The sequence below is a fragment of the Homalodisca vitripennis genome, chromosome 2 (genome assembly GCF_021130785.1).
Source record: "Homalodisca vitripennis isolate AUS2020 chromosome 2, UT_GWSS_2.1, whole genome shotgun sequence".
Taxonomy (NCBI): Eukaryota; Metazoa; Arthropoda; class Insecta; order Hemiptera; family Cicadellidae; genus Homalodisca; species Homalodisca vitripennis.
The window spans coordinates 233,017,503-233,041,468 of record NC_060208.1 but is presented as its reverse complement, the minus strand read 5'-3'; the positions used below and the strand labels follow the sequence as shown (position 1 = coordinate 233,041,468).

The 23,966-nt window shown below is 32.9% G+C and overlaps 1 protein-coding gene across 2 annotated transcripts in view; it reads right to left on the bottom strand.

Annotated features, from left to right (window-relative positions):
- Positions 1-996: 996 nt before the first annotated feature.
- LOC124355491 (E3 ubiquitin-protein ligase Nedd-4) overlaps positions 997-23,966 on the bottom strand; it is a 115,983-nt gene continuing 93,013 nt past the window's right edge. For both annotated transcript variants that reach the window (XM_046806645.1, XM_046806646.1), the window contains exons 13-20: positions 15,822-15,887; positions 14,487-14,716; positions 11,748-11,869; positions 10,485-10,725; positions 7,592-7,820; positions 4,208-4,377; positions 2,903-3,005; positions 997-1,498 (exon numbers count right to left, since the gene is read on the bottom strand). In XM_046806645.1, coding sequence (XP_046662601.1) covers positions 2,903-3,005; positions 4,208-4,377; positions 7,592-7,820; positions 10,485-10,725; positions 11,748-11,869; positions 14,487-14,716; positions 15,822-15,887 — 1,161 coding nt within the window. In that variant the 3' untranslated portion in view covers positions 997-1,498. The remainder of the gene's footprint in view (positions 1,499-2,902; positions 3,006-4,207; positions 4,378-7,591; positions 7,821-10,484; positions 10,726-11,747; positions 11,870-14,486; positions 14,717-15,821; positions 15,888-23,966) is intronic.

Here is a 23,966-nt window from a genome sequence, read left to right as displayed (position 1 = left end):
AGTTACAATTTAAAACTCACTCTCATAGTAAAATAAGTGTCATAAAAACATTAACTACTTTGGAATGATTAAATCGAGTCATTCATACCAACCTGACCACATGTTGGTAGACTTCTTCTAGAGATATGCAATAAATAGAATAAGTATTTTAACATACTCCACAATAGCTGACTGGGAAAAAAACTTTTGAACACTGTTGCCCCCAGAGCATATCTGTACTGCAATACTGCTTGGGAGCCAAAGTGTTCACATTTTATACTATAGCTAGAATAGTGTTGAAGTATAAAGTTCATTACCTACAATTCATTATTTTAGCTGTTATTTTTCAAAAATGTTCTTCAGACTGCTATTTGAAAACCTCCACTTCAATTTTAAATAAGGTTCATGATAAATAACATTAACTGTTCAAGATAAGTTTCTTTTATCAGAGTTGAGGAATATGGTTTAATAAGTTCATGAACAACAACCAATTCAGAATTTTATAAGCTTGTGTCTTTTAACATAACTTTCAATATTGTGGGGTAGGCTTCTGTGTATAAGATAATTTAAAAGCTCTTTCAAGTTAGAAATATATATTCATTTAAATCAGTTTTAAAAGAATACTACAACTATTTATTGTACAATATGTCGTTATTATTACAACTTTCTCAATTATACTGAATAGACATACACTGAATAAAAACAAACAAACAAAAGAAGAAATACCTGTTGTTGATTTGAAAAAATAATATAATTCTGAATTTACGTAAATTTTGTAGATCAGAATCTAAGGATTCAAGTGGAAAACAATAATTATAAGAGCTTTTAAATGATCATATAGACAGAAATCTACCCTACAATATTGTCATATATATAAGTATCTTTTCAGTTCACAGAAAACAGTGTATGCTATGATTCTCACTGACTGATTATCAGTTACTAGATTTTAACTGCAAAGAGGACAAACCTGCAAGGTCATAACTTTGCATCTAAAAATAACAACATAATTTTATTTGATTTTGATTTCATTTATTTTATCTGTTTAGCCTTTGCCATAAAAATAACTTACAAAACAATTTTATCTCAAGTAAAAAATCGAGTAAACATTCTAAAAATAAATTAATAACGTACACACATATGTACTAGTTTTGATCACAAAATAGAAAAAAAACTTAAATTCATATATTTGCACAGAAATGTTAAAATTGAACCCTAAATCATAAGAAAATATGAAAACAATTTCTTTTGAATTTTAAAGGTACCATTAAAAAAATCTAATATATTACATAAAACAATATCATATAACTATGATCACTCTTGATATTCCACGAAGTACTGTTGTAAGACAACCTCACAAAGTATAACAACTACTTTAAAATTTTTACAATTAATTATCAATAATAATAATATACAATACAATTGATCACAATAAAGCAAATTATGTACAATTAATTATTATTGGTGTTGGATGAAAACGGTGATATTGAAACTTTAGCAGCAGGGGTTTGAAAGAAGATTTCTGAAAAAGACACATTAAATCATTTTTAGATACAATACTTACACATGACAGATTTAAATATTGATGATAGCTAAATTTAATGCATATTTTCTACATTTTCATTAACCGAAGGTTTAAGGGAAGGGTTTAATTCATGTTTTTTTGGCATTGTGCAGCAGGCAAATCCTAGTGGAAGCTAGGTTTTTAATGGAAGGCTGTGACTGTATAAGGATTCACATTCGGCTCGATGAGGCTACACACCTTAGCCACCAATGGGATGCTGACCAAACTCAGGGATAAGCCGAAGTAGGTGGTAAGCTGAAATATCAGATGAAGTGTACCAGTTAGTTATAAAGACTATAGCGAGTATTAACGTTTCTTAACATTTCCGTGAGTTCAACAAAAAATTCTTCAATTTTGCCAAATTTTACATTTCCACATTCCCTGGACCTCTGTTAGAATTTATGTACATCTTTAAGTTACAAAATAACCAAGGAGATAAGCTTACTGAGGAGTTATATATAACTGGGGAGTTTAGGTATAAAGGAGGGTTAAACTGGCCAGGTTATTACAAGATCAGAAGGTTTACTTTACTTAAGAGATATGTGTAAATCAAGGAGGAGATATATATCAGTAGAAAAATCTGTGGGTTAGTTCCGCAAAGAATTATATAACTGATATGTGAAATTACGAATAAGGGGGGACTTAACTTTCAGAGGTTTTGTGCATTAAACTGTTAAGAGATACGGCAAAAAGCATTAGACCTCTTATGTAGAATATATTCTATATTAGTGTTTGCACAAAAAAATCACGTGCAGTGTCTTTTGGGATCAGAAATGTGTTTTGCTGATTGATTTTCTCCCAAGAGGTGAAACCATTATTGCGGCAAGGTATTGTGAAACCTAAAGAAAACCAAGGCGGGCAATTCAAAACAAACACAGAGGAATGCTAAGTAACGAAATTGTGTTGCTCCATGACAATGCTCGGCCCCATCCCGCTGGTGACACTCAAACATTGGTTCAACAATTTCGTTAGAAGCAGTTCGATCACCCGCCCTACAGCCCGGACTTGGCACCGTCTGACTACCACTTGTTCCTGCACATGAAGCGTGAGCTAGGCAACCAACGCTTTGAAACCTACTATGAAGCGAAAACTGCCGTGGAGTTGTAGCTATATTCGTTGGTGTGAACCTTCTAAGAAGAGGGTACAGACAAATTGATTGTCCGCTACAAGTGTTTGAACATCGGTGGAAAGTGTAGAAAAATAGTTTAAAGTTTGGACTTTCATGTAGAAATAAAATTGTGTTGAAAAAACTGTGTGTGTGTTTTTTTTTTAAACTGTACTTACTTTCTGAAAACACCTCGTAATAGGATGAAGAAAGTCTTTTAAAACTAAATCTACATGAAATTTATAACTTATACTTACTCAATCTACTCCAGCAAAGCCTTGAGAACCTTCAATAGCCTTGATAAGTTTATCTCTCAGTTGCTGATAACTCTCATATGGAGGGAGGTCAAGTCTATTGAAACTGAAACAAAATGCATGTATTAACATTTTCTATTTTGGCTAACATAGCTAACATGCACACACTTGTACACATACAGAGAATTTTCAGTAATTGAAGCCTTGTTAACGCCTTGAAGTAGTTTACCTGTTATGTACGATGTATTTGTCACTACTAAGGTTTGCCAAAAATGTTAAATGCAGTGTTAGACTGATAGATGACGATTCTTAATGATTTAATTTATTTTAAACCTTTTTGGACTGTAAATTTTTAGAGTATTATTATGTAAATCAAACCAGAAATCCAAAAAATAAGTACTAGCTTTTATTTTATACATTTAGCAGATGAAAATTAATCGAGCACAGGTGGCTGATTACGGACAGCTGTTCGGACAGATAAGTGATTCAGTGTAACCCTGATAACAGTGTCCATGGGGAAAAGATTAAGATAATACTCTAAGGAAGTGCCTTGTGTAATTATGGCTTGACAAGCCATCCTCTATGCTGACTACTTGCCACCTTACCCTCTATTCTCGACCACACCCATAACCTATTTTTTATAGATTATTTAGTCATTGGTGACTTGGTTTGCTTCTCATGTCATGATAGTTAGATTGGCATAGAAATTATAAAACAACCTTACAGCATTGTTTGCCCAGAGGAAATCCCAAGCCTAGCAATCCAATAAAAAGTGACTGCATTTGTAAACATTCTGCAACGTTGCTGCTACCACCAAGAAAGAGTAGTTAACTCTCAATAATGAGTAAGTTTATTTATAATTTTTGTAAATATTTTTTATTTGTGAACAAACTAAGAATAAACTACACTATAAAAGTGTGTGTGAGAGCAAAGAGCAATCTTGCATCATGAGTTATGACTCGGTGAAACGAATTAATAGGGTCCATCCAGTAGTGCTGTTATTGCTTGGTGTAATGACTGGGAGACCAAATATCTCCAAATCAATCTCTTCAAAAAATATCTTATTCCTTGTGTTTTAGCTATGATCAACACAATCAGCAAAACTATGATCTTTGAGTATGTTACGGTTTCAAATACAATTACATTATTGATTGCAGGCCTATATTTGTAACACATTTTAATTTAGACATTACACTTTAGTGTCCTAGAGTGTTCTCTATAATATGTTGATTTGTTTTAGATGTTAGTAAAATCAATAAGTGCAAAAAAAGTAAAATCAGGATATCCTGAACATTCTAACCAACTTACCAAGTGTGAGCTCTGGGGTAGTTTTCAGGGGTACCCCATTTTTCTATTGTGAACATCTGGGGTCCATTGCTTCCATAGAGCTCTTTGAAACCATTCATCGGGACACGGGACGTTCCAGTCACAAACTGTAGGAGACGAGAGCGCATTTCGTTGCTGAAAGACAGGACCACCTAAAGCACAGAGAGGATCTTCTGTTGTGATAACTCTCATAATCCACAAATACATACCCATTACTCCTAAAATGTTTGGATGAGTTCAGATTTTTCTTAGACATTCTTGTTACAGTTCTGAAAAAAGCTTGATTATCGCATCAAATATAATAATGCCAAAATATTTAATTTACTAAATTGCAGTTATTTGATTGATTCTTAGAAGTAAAACTAGTATATCAATCTTTAAAGATGGGGTTTAATTGACTACTCTATAACATTTGTGTAAACTCTAATGTTGACATTCCTTCCATTTTTGTATGAGATATTTCTCAAATAAAAGAGAAAAGTTTTTCAAATTTTATTCAAAACTAATGAGCTTGCTATTGCAAAACTAATGTCTATCATGTAAACGCTGACTCGGACCTGCCATCTAAGTATTAAATAAACCAATGTCAAAAAATAACATAAAAATATGATGTAGTAAAACAGTAGTTGAAGGAAGTTACGAATGGTTCCAATAGCTCTGAAAGATAGTGGTACAAGTCAGAAGGAATTATGATAAAAACAAATAAATTACTATCAATGAATAGATTGAGGAACACATTTCATACATTTCTCCCAGATAGAATCTCTAGGCAGATAAATATATTGAATGAACAACAATACTACCAATACATATTTCCATTTGCAGTTCCAAAACTAACCGTATGATGGCAACAGAAGCCTCTGCTCTTACATTGGAGAACAATAGTGCCATTTGATTGAAGGCCATTGCCCAGTATAGTGTTGAGAATGAGAATGAGAATATCTTTATTTACAATCTTTGAGATTATAAACAGTGTCATTAAATACATTAACATCAGGAAAAGGTTTTTTGAAGATACTCTTCCAGCGTGTAGAATGGCCAGTCTAGAAGCCATTGATGTACTGATATCTTGAGGTCCTTTCCTCTTTTGGACAGCAGGTGAGGTGGTAGGAGATTGTGGAGCTTCATTCCCATATATGATGGTTTTTACTCATAAAGCCTCAGACGATGTACAGGAAGGTTGTAGAGGTGTACATTTCTGGTGTTGTAGTGGTGTACATCATTGGTCCTTGGAAGATTCTCCCCATCAGCGTACATTACTACTTTTTGAATGTAAAGCGAAATGACAGTGAGAATCCTCAGAGACTTGAATGCCTCTCTACAGCTCTCCAGAGGTTGTAGTCCCGCCAGTGTTCTAATACATTTCTTTTGTATGATAAGTATCCATTGGAGATTTGAAGCAGTAGTTCCACCCCAGGCAGCAAGACCATAGCGCAGGTGAGACTCAAAAAGGGAAAAGTAAGTTATTTTTGCTGTTTCAAGGCTACTGAGAGAAAGAATTTGCTTGATGACAAAGTGACCAGTGTTGAGTTTTTTACTAAGATTGTCGACGTGATTAATCCAATTTAGTTCGGTATCCACTGTTACTCCAAGGAATTTTAAATGATCTTCAATACTGACATCTGGAATGGTTGGGACTTCTGAAGCTCTCCTTCCAAAAGCGATCTGGTTAGTCTTTGATGGATTTACTACAAGGTCATTTCCATAGCAATATTGGATGGCCATGTTGAGAGCTGTATAAGATGAGACCGCAAGGCCATCTGCTGAATGTTGGGTCAGAAATAAGGTAGTGTCGTCCGCATACATTAGAGGTGTGCAGTAGTTTCCTAGGTGTTGGGGTAGATCGTTGGTAAAGAGAATGAAAATCACTGGTCCTAATACGGAACCTTATGGCACACCTCTCAGCACTGGAAGGACTTTTGATCTGACTGCCTTTGTGATACCATTTGATGAGTGGTACAGCTCTACTAGTTGGGTACGACCCTTTAAGTAGCTCTCAAACCAATTATTTGCTGTCCCTTTGATTCCAAGCAATTCCAATTTCTTCAGAATGATGTTGTGGCTAAGGCAATCAAACGCCTTACTTAAATCAAGAAAAATCAAAGCTGTGGTCAATTTTCCCTCTTCAATGCTGTCTGTCACTGATTCAATTAGTTTGATCAATGCCGTTGTAGTTGACTTCCCTTTTGTAAATCCATGTTGGTTTTCATTTAAGAGATTGTGCTGAGCGCAATGGTCCAGGAGTCTTTGAAGAACAATTCTTTCACATAATTTTGAAAATGTTGAAATCAGTGAAATTGGTCTGTAGTTATTTGCATCATGTTTGCACCCACTTTTAAATTTAGGGAATACTTTCGAAATTTTTAATTTTGAGGGGAATTGACCCTCTTTAAAAGATTTGTTGAATATGGCAACCAATGGGGGGGCTAGTTCGTCAGCACAAAATTTTAATACTTTGGAAGAAATTTCATCAATACAAGCTGAATTTTTGAATTTGAGGTTTTTAATTGTATCTTTAACCTCTTTGATGCTCGTTTTGGTCATTGTTTCCATTAATGATGTTTCATGTGGTTCCACAGATTCCAATTCCTTCTTCTCATCCGCTAGGATTTTTTGTAGTGTTGTTTCTGCCATATTAACAAAAAATAAATTCAGATGATTGGCGACTTCTTGAGGGTTATGTGAAAGTTGTCCATTTATTTTCAGTTTTATGTCATCTGTCTGTTAATAGAGCTGTGTGTGGAAAGCTGAATAAATCAATGCTACGCTTCTGAACTTGGATTTTAAATTGTCCACAGTATTATTTACATGGTTTGAACATGCATGATGAAGATTTGAACATGCATGGTTTCAAATAGGTTATCTCCTGAACAAAAATGTAAGAATAAATATTACTGGTCATGGAGATGAGACCAACATGACTCTTGAAGATGGCATCTTTGAAAGAAATCTTAAGTAGACACATGACAGTTTATTGTTTCAAACAAAAACCACTGGTCATCTGAATCAAAATCGAAACCAAAATTATATCAATAATTAACCCATTGTCAAATATGATCCACCACAACCATCATTGGTGGTTATGGGAAGAATGCCCATTTAATATTTTCACCAACAACTCTGGTCATTACAGAATTGTGCATTTTGAAATTCTAATAGAATTTACTATTTTTTATTAACAAACCTTGTTAGTTCCTCAATTACGCTATAAAAAGTCTTTGACAAACACAGTAACCGTGCTAAATCAGCCTAAAAATATAAAAATACATAAATGTAACAAAAAAGGAGGTGGTATAGAGCTAAATGCCTTGAACAAAATGATTCTAAAAATGAAAGCAAGAACTGGGAAGATTGTAGTATACTTACCCTCCAGAACCACTGGACGGTAATGTGGTTCGGATGATAGTCTCCTTTGTAGAGCGTGTTGTGTTTCCAGTCCTTAACATCGATGTTCTGAATGCCGCACATCAGGAGTTCTAACTCGTTTTCATCAAAGATCTTGATCAAGTTGAGAGGCACTAAGGCATTGAAGCCATCCAGGAATGCTGTCATCTGATCTTGGACTCTCGACACAAACCTCCATTCAATTACCAACCTGTTCAAATTACACATTCTGTATTGCAGCGGAAGATTCAAAAGGAACTGAATACTCATCATTAACCACTTCCTACCTCCAGATGGCTAAGACTGGATAATAATGTCATGCAGACTTTTGGAAAATACAATTTTATTATATATTTCATTTTTTTATGTGAACAAAATTTAATTGATGACAAATTCTTATTTTATTAACTTAAATGGTTTTTATTTTATTCTTTTGATGCAATAAAAAATTTTAATCTGGAGTTATGACAAACATCTGTATCAATGTATATGGCTTGTACTAATTCAGGCACACAAAAAATAGTTACTCAGAAATTTGTTTTTACATTTAAAATATTTGATTATTTGATTGAATATAAAAAATCATTTGAACCCTATAAGATTCTAATTTGTATATTTTATAACATCTATAAAGCTTTTACACACATCATAAACACTGTATGCATGTTATAGAACACTTCTATGGATAAGTAAAAATATTAAAATAATTTTACTTGAAGTTATGAGTTTTGATATATCAGGCTCAAACTAAAACCATTGAATAAACAAAGATTTTACAGTTTATTAAGTTACCTTAAGCAACTCCATTAAGGTCTGTTTGTTTAAAGTCATTATGTTTGGCTTCTCGGACAGAAAACATAGATTGTGGTATTTAAAGTTAAAAATTAAGCTCCAATAGAATATATAGTTCGATAGATTGAACATTATTACATACATATAAAATATTCTAATTGGATACCTGTCTTACGCATTCAATCAAATAAAAAAGTTGAGAAATGAATAAAGGCAAATTAAGCAACCAAGAGGCTTATAACTAATGTTGTCTGGTATATAATAAACAATTAAAAGTTACAAAAAATAATTGATTTGAAGTGTGGTAACTATTGTACATAATCTAAAATAAAGAAAAACATAAATAATAAAGACGGTTCTATTGAAAGTTTAATTCTATTATTGTTTTCTATATTTATAAAAATATTAAACTCAGTGCAATCTAAATTTGTACACTGGAAAAACTCTTCAAACATTGTATTACTTTCACCAACAGTGTCTTATCACTTTTAATACTGATTATGACATACAAATTATTATGTAAATATTGATTTGTAGAGCAAAATTATGATTAAATCATTGATTTTGAAAGGTCTTGTTAAAAAAAGTATTATTGGAAACTATATAGTGTGCTTATTACTACTGTATATAGGCATATAGTTCAACATTTCTGATTCTCATTCTAATAGTTTTAACAAGAGGAAAGATTTCTTCACATAAAATAATATTCTCTTTCAGCTCAACATTCTGGGCCATTTCGATGAGTTACTCCCCATCCGATCCTGTCCTCCGTAGTGGTAAAAATTATTTAGCACAATAAAATATCAGAGAAGCAGAACAATCAGAAAAATTGGGCTGAAAAGATATGTAAATATGAATTAGTAGAATATATTATGTGCCACTTCGCCCAATAAAAATTAACGAAATCTCCCTCAACAAGTGTTCTTCAATAACTTCATTAACATTACTAGTTTTGACAAACATATTTCTACCAAAAGACTAAACTGATCCCTTACTTGATGTACTCATCCTTATTCTCCTCAGTGAGTGTTCTTCAATAACTTCATTAACAATACTAGTTTTGACAAACATATTTCTACCAAAAGACTAAACTGATCCTTACTTGATGTACTCATCCTTATTCTCCTCAGTGAGTGTTCTTCAATAACTTCATTAACATTACTAGTTTTGACAAACATATTTCTACCAAAAGACTAAACTGATCCCTTACTTGATGTACTCATCCTTATTCTCCTCAGTGAGTGTTCTTCAATAACTTCATTAACATTACTAGTTTTGACAAACATATTTCTACCACAAAGACTAAACTGGTCCCTTACTTGATGTACTCATCCTTATTCTCCTCAGTGAGTGTTCTTCAATAACTTCATTAACAATACTAGTTTTGACAAACATATTTCTACCACAAAGACTAAACTGGTCCCTTACTTGATGTACTCATCCTTATTCTCCTCAGTGAGTGTTCTTCAATAACTTCATTAACAATACTAGTTTTGACAAACATATTTCTACCACAAAGACTAAACTGGTCCCTTACTTGATGTACTCATCCTTATTCTCCTCAGTGAGTGTTCTTCAATAACTTCATTAACATTACTAGTTTTGACAAACATATTTCTACCACAAAGACTAAACTGGTCCCTTACTTGATGTACTCATCCTTATTCTCCTCAGTGAGTGTTCTTCAATAACTTCATTAACAATACTAGTTTTGACAAACATATTTCTACCACAAAGACTAAACTGGTCCCTTACTTGATGTACTCATCCTTATTCTCCTCAGTGAGTGTTCTTCAATAACTTCATTAACAATACTAGTTTTGACAAACATATTTCTACCACAAAGACTAAACTGGTCCCTTACTTGATGTACTCATCCTTATTCTCCTCAGTGAGTGTTCTTCAATAACTTCATTAACAATACTAGTTTTGACAAACATATTTCTACCACAAAGACTAAACTGGTCCCTTACTTGATGTACTCATCCTTATTCTCCTCAGTGAGTGTTCTTCAATAACTTCATTAACATTACTAGTTTTTGACAAACATATTTCTACCACAAAGACTAAACTGGTCCCTTACTTGATGTACTCATCCTTATTCTCCTCAGTGAGTGGAATGTTGGCACCATTGGGCTTCAGTTCACGCTGGCTTGTGTGCCCCAAGCTGTCCTCATCCAGGGAGAAGGTCAGCTCTAACTCTGTCGGGTTGTTCTCCTTGATCCACAGCAACGAGTTGTAGTATTCCGAGTCCACGCTCTCCATGTCCTTCAAGTCTATTGGCTTCGATAGCATCATCTTGTAGAATGGACGAATGAAGAAGGCTGTACAGCAACCATAACAACCTCAGTACAACAACAAACTATGGTCCTATGCTGTACAATCTTAAATACACGTATTTAGCTCATATGTGCCCATAGTTCCATTATTGGGGTAGCAGAGAACTTCAGAAACTTGCCAACGGCTTATAATGTCTTTTAAGTCTTGGGATTATGTGAACTAATTTATAACAGATCTCTTATTATTATTTCCTGTTTTTCTATAATTTCATAACAAACTTATTCAAACGAATTGGAACCTAAGCACAATTTAAAGCTAAGCCAAAGAAAAAGCTTTCAAGTTAAACCTTTGTCTTGAGCACCAGGAACAGTGGCTATGGTTTCAGAGCAAACTGAGTGACGAAAATTAAAGAAATTGATTTAATAAATAGACAACAAGAAACTTTGTTTCCTTTTCCAAACAATGAAATTTTGTTGTAGATTTTTTATTTACAAATTTAATTACAATAAAGTTATAACTAGAAAAGATTTAAATTACAATCAGAAGCTATTATTGCACATTGTAAAATTATTTGAGACAAACATTCAATACTTAACTTTAAACACATTAATTGTTTTATTAATTATGTGAGTTTTAACTTGTGATGTGTCAATAATTATTTATAGAATTATTTATATTTAATGTCTGGTTTATTCAAATCTGTATTTACTTGATTACTTATGCGTTGTGTTAAAAAAAAGTTCCTAATAAGTGTTAAGAACTTTAGAAAAGTCGACATATTAAAACAAATTTAAATTCCTAAACTACTTCAATACGTGACTGTATCTCTCCAATGTGAAATTGTTTTCTTTTTACTACTTATTTTATAATTCGACCAAAGGACTATAAACAAGGAGTAAAATTTTAACAAAATATTTAGACTGATACAAATTACTCAAATTACTTGTGTTTGTGATCTTACAAACACAATTATACTTGCTTTGAATTTATTAAAAAGAGATTAAATTGATGAAAACTCGGTTATTTGTATCGGTGTGTATCTTCCAGTACACTGTATTGAACTTACCATCTAATAATTTCCCGTGATAAACAGCCATTCCTGCTATTCTACCAATAAATTTAAAATAATTGAGATGTTCCTCATTGCACAGCCCAGAAATAGGATTGATCTGTAGTGTATAGTTATCCCTGGAACACAATATAAAGAATACATTCAGAAAAATTATAAATAGATGGAAACTTCCTATAATAAATATTATTTGCTCTTAAACCTTAAAACGCTGCAGAAAGTGTGACCTGGCTTTCATTACTGTGCATTTACAGATTTTAAAAATTTTGTTTTGCAAAAGTTTCATTTATTTTCTGTTTCTTGAGAAAAGAAATGATAAACCAAAATGGCTAAAATAACTCTACCAGTAACAGCGGCCATGTTTTAAAGTATATGTAGTTGCACCCTATTTGCATACCGCACCACGAATCGTCAGACAAAACGATGGTAAACAAATAGCACTGGTTATTGATTTATTTGTGGCACTAACGTAATCCAGTTTCCTTCCTAAGAGTCATAAACCAATACACTTATGCATTCTTATACATTCACAGCACTTTGATGTATTATAATGAACATACTTACTTACTCTTACTCTTACTCCCAGGGCCATTTATATCGGAGGTGATATTTAGCCGCACCAACAAAGCTCCTCCATCTTGAACGGTCCTCTGCATCTTCCTCTGAAGCGCCCACCTTCTCCATATCAGCCTTCACCTGGTTCCACCATCTCACTTTCGGTCTCCCACGGGGTCGTCTTCCTTCTGGGTTACCGTACATTACCCTCCTCAGTTTGCATTCCTCTTCTCTTCTCAAAACATGGCCTGCCCAACGGAGTCTTCTGCACTTTATTTCTCCTATTACATCCGTACTATTGTAGAGCTCCCTGATTTCTCTATTATGTTTTCTTCTCCATACCCCTTTGTTCATATGATGGCCCATAAATTTTACGTAAAATTCTATTCTCGAAAACTAGAAGCTTTTTCTCATCCTTCTTATTTAGCCTCCACGTTTCGGATCCGTACAAAAGCACTGGACATATAATTGTTTTGTATATTCTAGTTTTAGTTTTGTGAGAGAGAGATTTGGTTGAAAGTATCCTATTGCATGCATATACACATCTATTTGCTGAGTTGATCCTATTTTGTATCTCTGGTTCATCTGTGTTTTTATTTGATATTGTGACCCCAAGGTACTTAAAGTTCTCCACTTGTTCGAAAACATGCCCATCAATTTGTAGGGGTCCTCCTCTTTGATTTTGATTCCTTTTAAAGTGCATATATTTAGTTTTTGCATCATTCGTCTTCAACCCCACTTTCTCTGCCTCACTCATAAATAGTCTAGTTAGTGACCTCAAATCATCTACATTTTCTGCAAATATGACAACATCATCTGCAAAAGCTAGGATGTTTAGTTTAGCTCCAACTTCCACCCCTAAATCCCTCTCTGCTACACTCTGAAGTGCTCCTTCTATGGCAATATTAAATAAGATTGGAGAAAGACCATCTCCTTGCCTGACTCCTGAGTTTATCCCAAAAGGTACACAGTCCCGACCATTAATTCTTACTGAGCCTCTTGACTCTGTGACACTCATCTTAACTAAATTTATTAATTTTCTCGGGATGCCAAATTTATCTAGTTGTGTCCACAACTCTTTTCTGATTATGCTATCGTATGCTTTTTGAAAGTCAATAAATATGGCAAAAAATTCTTTATTATATTCCCAGTATTTAGCTAATATTTCTTTGAAAATGAAAATCTGATTTGTGGTTGATCTGCCCTTTATGAACCCCGCCTGTTCTTCCCTGATTATTTCATTTGTATAATGTTCAAGTCGGTTTAAAACAATTTTGGATAAAACTTTATATGGGATGCTGAGTAGTGAGATGCCTCTGTAGTTACCACACTCTTCTTTTTCACCCTTCTTGTGTATAGGTATTATTATTGCTTCTTGCCAATCAGCTGGCATTTCTTCTTTCTCCCAAATACGAAGTATTAGTTTCCATAGATTTTCCACTATTATTTCTCCTCCTTTCTTCAGGAATTCTGCTGTTATTTCATCCTTCCCAGGAGCTTTGTTGGTCTTTAGCGCTTTGACTGCATCCTTTACTTCTTCTATGGTTGGTGGTTCTATATTTGGTTGAACATGATAGTATTCACCAACTTGCTCTTCGTCCCTAGTTTGGTCCTCTACATTTAGTAGCTCGCAAAAGTACTCTCTCCATCTTTCTATAACTTTTGTACTTTCTGTCACCAACTCTCCATTTCTGTTTTTTACCCCATATGGGTATGGGGTAAAACCTCTTTTGAAGAATCTTATTTTCCTGTAGAAGTCCTTTGCGTTATTTGCTGTATTATCTTCCTCAGCCTTGTACATAATGAACATAATAAACTTTAATAGGATAGTACGAATATTCCTGTATACTACGATTAGTGAAATTCCATTGGTATACACATATCTGTATGCTCCACTTTATGATTTAATTTGGATAGAAAAATGCATATTGGTTATATAAAAAGCAAGTTTTAAATGTTCACACCACCCCTCCTCTTTTTTAAACATATTCTCACATACTGGATATTGAATCATAGACTGGATACTGGATCATAGATCATTGTGGGGTTATTTAATTTAAATACAAAACTAACTCCAAGCATTAGATGGTATAAATATGCATTTTTTACCGTATAAAAACAGAAAATTAGAGACTATAATGAATCTATTATCTAATTTATTACAGTCTTACAAATACTTACATAGCCGAGTACTCAAATAAGCCGTAATATGGGTTGAACATTTCCTTAGACAAAAGGAAGAACCATTCACGAGCCAATCCTCCATAGTCCAATCCCACTTCACCTTCAAACTCTACCCAAAGTTTCGTCTTGAGCAAATCAGTACGAGGAGCATTGCTGATTATTCTGTACGAATCTTCTAGAATTGTTTGGCGACTAACTTTGATCTCAAATTTGTTTGGAACATTGTTCTGTAAAAGAAAGAATATGTGATGATTCGGCCATATCCATAGTCATATGTACATAATTTATTGATGTTGTGTTCTTTGTATATTTAAATTGTTAACTGAATAAAAAGTACAGTTAAAAATATTGGTAAAACTGTCGTTTGATTTTTTTTTTTAAATAAAACCCACACAGAGGTATTGCAACACGTCACAAAACATAGGACACTAAGGGGTTATTAACTGACATCCAACTTTATTAATAAAAATTATTATCACACATTTTGAATCTCAAATAAATTTCCCTAATTTTTTGGAGAGAACTAGGGATGGACCAATTCGGATACTCAACACTTAATGGTATCGAGAATTCTTGACACAGCTGTTCTTTTTCACTCAATTCCAATGCCAATATTTTATTACAAAAATGAATTAAAATATGCTTGGAAAATTTAAAATTACACAACATCGTAATTAGTGATGTGTCGTAGCTGAATCTTAATTCACCAAATCTTCAAGTAAGTTCATTCACAGAAAACAACTGATTATATTACTGACTGCTGAAACATGTTTTTGTTGTATTTAATTTATGAAAACACATAGATGACCAAATTAAAAAGGTACTGTAGTTTTGTAATTAACATTTAGCTTGCAGTTCTTATTTCCTATGTTTATCTATGTTCGTACAAAGCCGGGCATCTCCTGTGCCTACGAGTGGACATCCACTGCTCGGCAGTAAACAATAAATGTTTGCCAAGTATTTGTTATCTCATAATCTGTGTAATTGTATAAATATGTCTTCTATAAGAATATATCTATGTTTATAACTTAAAATGTTTCAACTGTGGATAAGGATGGTTTCAATTATTTGGCTAGCCGCTACTAAAGGACAGATTTGCTTTAAGTGTAAGGAAAAAAACAAAACCATTTATTGTATTACATTCTTACGTACAAATTATACAGGAATTAGCTACAAATTCAAAATTGAAATCACAATTTTAGTACAAAAATCAGATTTTTGTTGTATCAGTCCATTTCTAGCATATCAGGTAATCAAGATTCAAATATTGAAACAACTCGTACATTTTACATTTGGCTAAGTTAAATACGGAAAATATAAATATATACTTACTGGCTTTCTTAATTGTGACTTCATGTATTCATATTTCCTTTTATAATCTCGAGAGTATGGAACTGCCTAAAAATTAAAACATAAATATTACTATAACAATGTATGCAAGACAGCAATATAGACAAAACTAACTCTTGCAACAAGCCAAAAAGCAGTCTTTTGTTCATTTTTTAAAGATTATACTCGTAACATCTATTACAAGACATAAGTCTATGAAGGACATTTTTCTGAGTGGTCTTGGAGGTACAAAAAGTCCACTGGAAAATGAGGATCTGAAGATTTATATTTCAAAAGCACACCACTTACTCTTTGATGCAGAGCCAAAGGAACACTTTGTGAGGAGGAAATGTAATACAGGTACTAATTGTTTTATTTTAAAACATCTCCTTGCATCCTAAATTGCCGAAAGCCAACCTGACGGCATATGTCCTTTGTTGACTCAAATAATAAGAACTAAGCATTCTACAGTTTGCAGGTGCTTCCAGCCCATACACAATGTTTGTTACCATCTTATATAATAAAAGCAATTCTAATAAATGATTTAATTCAGAAAAACTGTATTTTAACTTCTTGAGATTAAAAATATCCCTTAAGGTACTGTCAAAATATTTCAATGCTACTACCTTCACGTATAAAAGTATATGAGTATAGGAGTATTAAGGAGCCATTTATAAGTGTTTTGCAGTTTTTAAGCCTCTGTGGTTTTAATGAAATTTATTAATTTAAAGTAAAAGTTGTTATGTGTTGTGATTTAATTTAAAAAAGTACAGTATTTTACTAGTGAAAAATCCATAAGTTAATGTTTTTAACAAATCTTTTCAGTGATTATTTACAATTAAAAGTGTACTTACATTCAGGCTCTGTAACATATGTTTTGTCTGAGCACATATATTGAACTTGCAGAGAGTAGATGTTTTGTATAGTGCTGCTGTTATTAAGAGTTATTCCTTTTGAGAACTGTTTACTCACTATAAAATAAATTAAATAAGTAGAATTGAATAAATAAAATAGAACTACTTTATTCAGCTATAACTGGTTATTCTGCCAACATCAAGCTAAAACTTGCCAAAACAGCTGATTGCCAATGTCATTCAGTTGGTGATTTAAACCATTGGACAACTATCACTCTGACTCATCTGGCCATAGACTGGGGACAACAATCAAACCCCATATGACATTGACCTTGAACATATAAACAGGTTCATGCTTAAACTACTTTCTGACAAGATTATCACCAGTTACATTTTTACTAATTGATATTTTTACTGATTAACTTTGCTTGTACATATATTTTATAAATTTGTAATTTTGTATATAATATCCTGTCTATATATTTAGTTTATATTTTATTGTTTGTAACTTGGCACAAATTAAGCTGGGTAAAGTATATATTGATTGATTTTAACTGTGAAATTTAACATCTACAATGGCTACTCCAATGAGAAATATATCTAAAACTGATATTAAAATCAATGACTTAATATTTGCCAAAGTGAAAGGGTTTCCCCATTGGCCTGCAAAAGTAACTGGCATTGATGATGAAACTTACAAAAATATAACCAAGTATGAAATTACCTTTTTTTCAACAAATGAAACTGCTTTCGTTAATAAAACGGATATTGTTAATTATAACGAATGTAAAATGAAATATACTCTCGACTCTATAGCAAAAAAACATAAAGAAAGTTACAAACTGGCTCTGTCTCAGATAGAAAAATTGGATAAAACACAAAGGTGTCAACCATCCTCGTCTCTACTTCATCAGAAAACCCCCTCAAATAAACAAAAAAAGAATGTTTCAGGAATTAATAAAACAACCTCTTCAAGTCCCTCATTACTCTATCAAAACCCATTAAATAAAACTCCAAATACTGAATCAGTGCAGACAGAGACTAATACGAGTAATATAGATGTGGACAAAGTAAAAAAACCTCAAAGTACAAAAAGCACCAATACCAATGAGAAAAGTTCTATTAGTCTCTCTTTATTAGAAAATAAGTGGGTAACTGATGATACTATCCAGCTGTATTATGATACGCTAACATCCTTAATCACAAAGTCGGATAAAACAATCTTACTTATGAATACCGTAGTAACCCATGCTATCAAATGCCTTCAAGACTATGACCATTTACTTGAGCCTTTACAATTATTTAATAAAAACTATGTTCTCTTCCCAATTCATGACTTGAAGCAAGATGTGCAAGACAATTATCCAGAGAACACTCAATGCTCATACAAAACAGAAGGATCTCATTGGAGCCTTATGTTGTTTGTAAGAAACCTGCAAAAATTTCTATACTTCGATTCATGTGGCACATACAACAGGGAACATGCACAGAAGGTGGCTGAGAAGGTCCATGAGCACTTGGGTGTGGAAGGTGATGTCCTTTTTCAAATTGTCGAAGTCCCTCAACAGCCTAATACTGTTGACTGTGGAATTTACTTAACAATTTTCACAGACATTCTTATACAACTGATAGGTTGTGGTTCTTTGGACCCACTGGGTAACATAGACAGCAGATTAGTATGCACAATTCGTCACTCTGACATCTTAACAAAACGCTCCCAACTGGCACTACTCTGGCACAACTATCCACATTTACTGCTGAATTGTCAGACTGTATCTGACATGATGTTTAAGCACTTTGTATCTACCTCTACTGGACCTCAAGCTCAAGTAGGCAATATTGTGGTAAGTGCAAACACAAAGCCTGTGACATTGATCTCTGAAAGTGACAGCAATATGACTACATATCAGGTGAAAGAAACACAACCAAAAAACCCATGGCAGTTTGAAAGACGGTCAAAGCGTTATAAATTAAAACCCAAACACAAAATATTTGCTGAAAGGGAAACTGCTATCTCAACATCAAATAGCTTCCATGTACTTACTGAAAAAAACAATTTACTACTGATAAAGGAGTCTAATAAAAATAAAAATTATGTATACAAAACTAACACAATAAGTAAAAAAAGGACAAATCATGTTCATGAGTATCGCCATGACAGCAACTATGAACTTTCAATTGACAAAATAAAAGTAGAATTGTACGCTGACAGCCAAGGTAAAGGACTACCAGAGATTATTGGTTCATGCAGTAAGGGAAAGATTTATGTGGATGGAGTAGTTAAATCTGGAGCCGATGTCCAACAGGTCTACAACCAAGCAGCTAAATCTCTACAACGTCCTATAATAATACTTGCAGGAACAAATGATATTTTAAAAGGATCTCCTCAAGTTATTTATAAAAAAATGGAAAATGAATTACAAATTCTGAGTAGGTCTAAGCCAGTGTGTGTAACAACAATCCCCCCTAGACATGATGTACACCATGACAACTCAATACACTATGATCTAGCCCTGACTAATAGTTACATAAGAGAAATTGTTTTAAGAATGGACAATGTTCACCTCATTGATTTGGATTCTTTCCAGCGTTATCACTTCACACGACAGGGTCTGCATTTAAACTATAAAGGAAAGAGAAAACTTGGTTTTATGATAGTTGATTTTGTGAACAGTGTTAATGGAAAAAAACATGAAGTAGACCAAGAAAACTGGGCAAATGGGCCAAGAAAAGTCTTCAGTCATCCACCAAATTCAAGCTCAGAAAGTAAAGGAGGTACTTGGACCAACTCTGTCACTGACGTCACAGACGAGAGCCCCGTACCTGAGGTCAACACTCCGTCATCTTCACAAGTGAAGTGCCGTGAGCAAAATGAGAGCATTGCAAGTGATCGAGTTTCTTTGGTGAATGTCACAAGTGATAATAATCAGTGTCCTTTGGAGCACTCTGTGGGTGTATCGGTCTCGAGTCATTTTTTGGAGGGGGAGAGGAGTCTAATTGTAGAAATTTAATTAGCTTAAGACCAGGTAATTTGCACTTTCGTCATTTTGAAAATTGTTCTAACACATCACGTTTACAAAATAATATTATAAATATAAAATTGCTATTTTTAAACATTCAAGGTCTTAATGGCAAAACCACTGTTCTAGAAACTTTCATACAAAATGAATTGAACCTATATGTCATTTGCTTATCAGAGCATTTTCTTAAACAATCAGTGGTAGCAACTTCATTTCCAAATGGTTTTTACTGTGCTTCTGCTTTCTGTAGAGCAAACCGGATTAGAGGAGGAACATTAATATTTGTCCACAATAATTTTCATGCAAGGCCTCTTGATGTTGCAGAATTTTGTATAGAACTTCATTTTGAAGTAACCGCTGTATTGTTGGATAAATTCAAGTTAATTATTGTGTCATTGTACCATTCAACTGATGGTGACCATAATATTTTTCTCAATAAACTTGAAAATCTTTTATTATATTTAACTCAATGGGCCAATTATACAATAGTTATTGGAGGCGATTTGAACATTAAATTTGATATTACAAAAAACAAACCATCTGTTAAATATTTTTTAAATTTATTAAGGGAGTACAATTTTTATTGTCTGAATCAATCTCCCACACGAGGTGCAAATTGCCTTGACAACATTTTTGTCAATTGTGGGCAGAATAGGGTTAACTCTTGTAATATTTTTCGTTTTCCCTTTTCTGATCATGATGGTGTAATGGCTGACCTTAATGTGCTAGATACTCAAGCTCTTTCTGCACCAAATGATAAAAATGGTTTTATTGGAAAAAACATGTACTTACAAATTGTCTTGCCTAAACAAGAAATATGCAACTTAATATCTAGTTTGAATGCTTATGACTGGGAACATTTAATTAATGAAATTAAGTTCACTGACGCTGAACAATCTTTTTGGTCCTTTTTTCAAATTCTTTTAAATAATATAAATTATTACTCAGTTATTAAGAAAAAATCATTTATAGCTAAAAGCAATTTTAAATATAAATGGTACACTAGTGAATTAAGGAATATGAAAGAAAAGTTGTTATGTTTTGACTCTTTAATCAGAAGTTCTAGGGAGCCTTCGAATGAACTTCTCCAACTTTTTAACCACCTAAAAAAAGAATATAAATTATCTATTAAAAACGCCAAACTTAATCACAACACCAATTATATTAAAACCAGCAACAATAAAAATAAAGCTGCATGGGAAATAATTAAAAGCAAGAGTAAAAGTACACCCCATAGGCTTCAAACTGATATTACTTCAGAAGATTTTAGTAATTTTTTATTGACTCAATAAAAAAAATTAAAGTGAAAACCGGTACATTTATTAATAGTAGTTTAAATTCATTAAAAGCTAATTGTATTAATTCATCATTTTTATCATTTAAATCAATCAAGCCATCTGACACAATTGATGCAGCTAAAAGACTAAACAATTCAGATAGTAATGACATCTACAATATATCCAATAATCTGTTAAAGAGATTGATTTATACTTTTGTTGAGCCACTAACACTTTGCTTCAATATGTGTATGAGTCAGGGTATTTTTCCGGAGCAACTGAAGGTGTCCAGAATTTGTCCAGTCTTTAAAAAAGGTCCCTATAATGATCCAAGTAGCTACCGCCCAATTTCGGTCATCCCAGTCTTGTCTAAATTACTAGAACTACTGGTCTATGACCAAATAAGTGACTATTTAGAAGAAAATAAAATTTTAAGTCCATCACAATTTGGTTTCAGAAGAGGTAAATCCACTATTGATGCCATTGACAAGCTAATACGAAATATACTGTCAACTTTTGAAAATAAGGCCTTTGCTCAGGCCACTTTATGTGACCTGAGTAAGGCCTTTGATTGTGTAGAACACAGTACTCTTTTAGCCAAATTAAAGCATTATGGAATTCATGGAAGTGCCCTTGATTTTATAAAATCATACCTCATCAATAGAACACAAAAAGTATACATCAAAGGAAGTTGGTCACAGGAAGTCAAAATAGAGTACGGTGTCCCTCAGGGATCTGTACTTGGACCCTTACTTTTTATCATATATATAAATGATATAACATTGGCTGTTGATGCTAATACGCTTCTCTACGCTGATGACACAACTTTTTTCAATAGTAGTAATAACCTGAATGAACTAAAGAAATTAACCGACACCACAATAAACAAGGCATCAATATGGTTTAAAGAAAACGGTTTTTTAATGAATGAAACTAAAACTCAAAACATTTTGTTTACTTTAAAATCAATTCCTGAAAATAGTTTTAATTTTGAATCAAGTAGTGTAATCAAAATTTTAGGAATTCATATTGATAATAATCTTTCATGGGGACCTCACATTGATTTTCTGTCTACTAAATTATCTAGAATTATTTTTTTATTGAGACGTCTATCTTGCTGCATAAGTGAAAATTATGTTCGGACTGCATATTTTGGATACTTTCAGTCAATTTTGAGATACGGATTAATACTGATTGCAGATGGCCATTACGGGACATTAGATTGATTGCAGATGGCCAAATGAGCTCCGATCCATACAAAGTTTGTGAAATATTTAATAGTCACTTCATAAATGTTGTAGATGGGACAGTATAGTTCAAAATTTCCCTATCTGTGTTAACCATAATAGTAATAATTTAAATACTCAAAATCCACCCATCAAACAGTTTCGTATAAAGCCTTTAAGCGAAAATCGAACTTGATAAGTCATATCATCTTTTAAAAATAAATTCTCTGCGGGGTATGACGATGTCAATATGCCTATTATAAAAAATGCAAAATATCTATTGATTAAACATTGATGCATGTTATTAACTCTTCTTTTGTGAGTGGAATATTTCCAAAAAAACTGAAAATTTCTAAAATAAAAACAGTTTTTAAGAAAGGTAGTACAACTGATCCTAATAATTATCGTCCATTGTCAATACTGCCAACCTTCTCCAAAATATTTGAGCGTTTTGTTAATGCATATTAGGTTAGTGGAATTCTTAGAAACTAATGGGTTATTTGAGGAGGAGCAGCATGGGTTTAGGTCGGGTAGATCTGTCATCACTGCTGGAATTGAGTTTGTGGAGTCAGTTCTGGATTCTATGGACTCGGGTAATCGTTGCTTTCGGTATATTTATGGACCTCAGCAAAGCATTTGACAGAGTCTGCCATAATACTCTTATTAGAACATTAGAAACATTTAGGAATTGTGGGTGTGTGCCGTTGAACTGGTTTATTTCCTATCTTAAAGAGAGAAAACAATACGTTGAACTTCCTCATATCAGAATGGGCAACTAACCTCTGTTAAATCAAAAATGAAAATAATTAAATATGGAGTCCCTCAAGGCTCTATACTTGGGCCCCTTATTATTTCTGTGCTATATTAAAGGTTTACCGAATACTGTATTAAATTTAAATAGTAAGAATGTGTTTGTATGCAGATGACTGTAACCTAGTTATATCTCATAAATCTCTAAACGAAAATAGAAAATATAGCAAACCAAAATATGACATCAATATATAATTATTTTTGTGAAAAAAATTTGTCAACTTAATGCAGATAAACTAAATATATTTCATTTTGTACACACAAAAATAAACTCAGTCCACAGCCAAAAAATTGAGGTTCAGAACACACAAATAGAAAGAGTAGATAAAATTAAATTTCTAGGTTTGACATTGGATGAATGCTTAACTTGGGATGGTCACATACAGGTAATTCAAAGGAAAAATATCTTCTGGTCTTTACGCATTAAAAATCAATTTCAAAATATTGTAATCTGGAAACTTTAAAAATGGTTTATTACTCACATATTCACTTGCATATTTCTTTTGGTGTTGCTTTGTACGGAGGCAACCAGTAATGCTAATTTGCAAAGTATTTTGCTGTTACAAAAAAAGGCTATTGAGGGTTATGTTAAATTTACAGAGAGACAGGAGTCAGTGAAACAAATATTTTCGGATTTAGGTATTTTAACTATTTATGGGCTTTACATTATGGACACGATATTAGAAGTAAGGAAAGCTAATTACAGCTTACCTAGATTAGGCACCTTAACTAACTATTTAACTAGACACCGTAATCAATTGGCAGCTCCACAGATTAATTTGCAGTTCACAAGGAAAAAACCACTAGTTGCAGGCATTAGATTTTACAATAATTTACCTAAAGATATTTTAGCAATTGACAATTTTCAAAACTTTAAAAATAAGCTAAAGCAGTATTTGATTAGTAGACCACTTTATTCATTTGATGAGTTTTTTGTCTTTAGTTAGTAGCCTTAAGGACT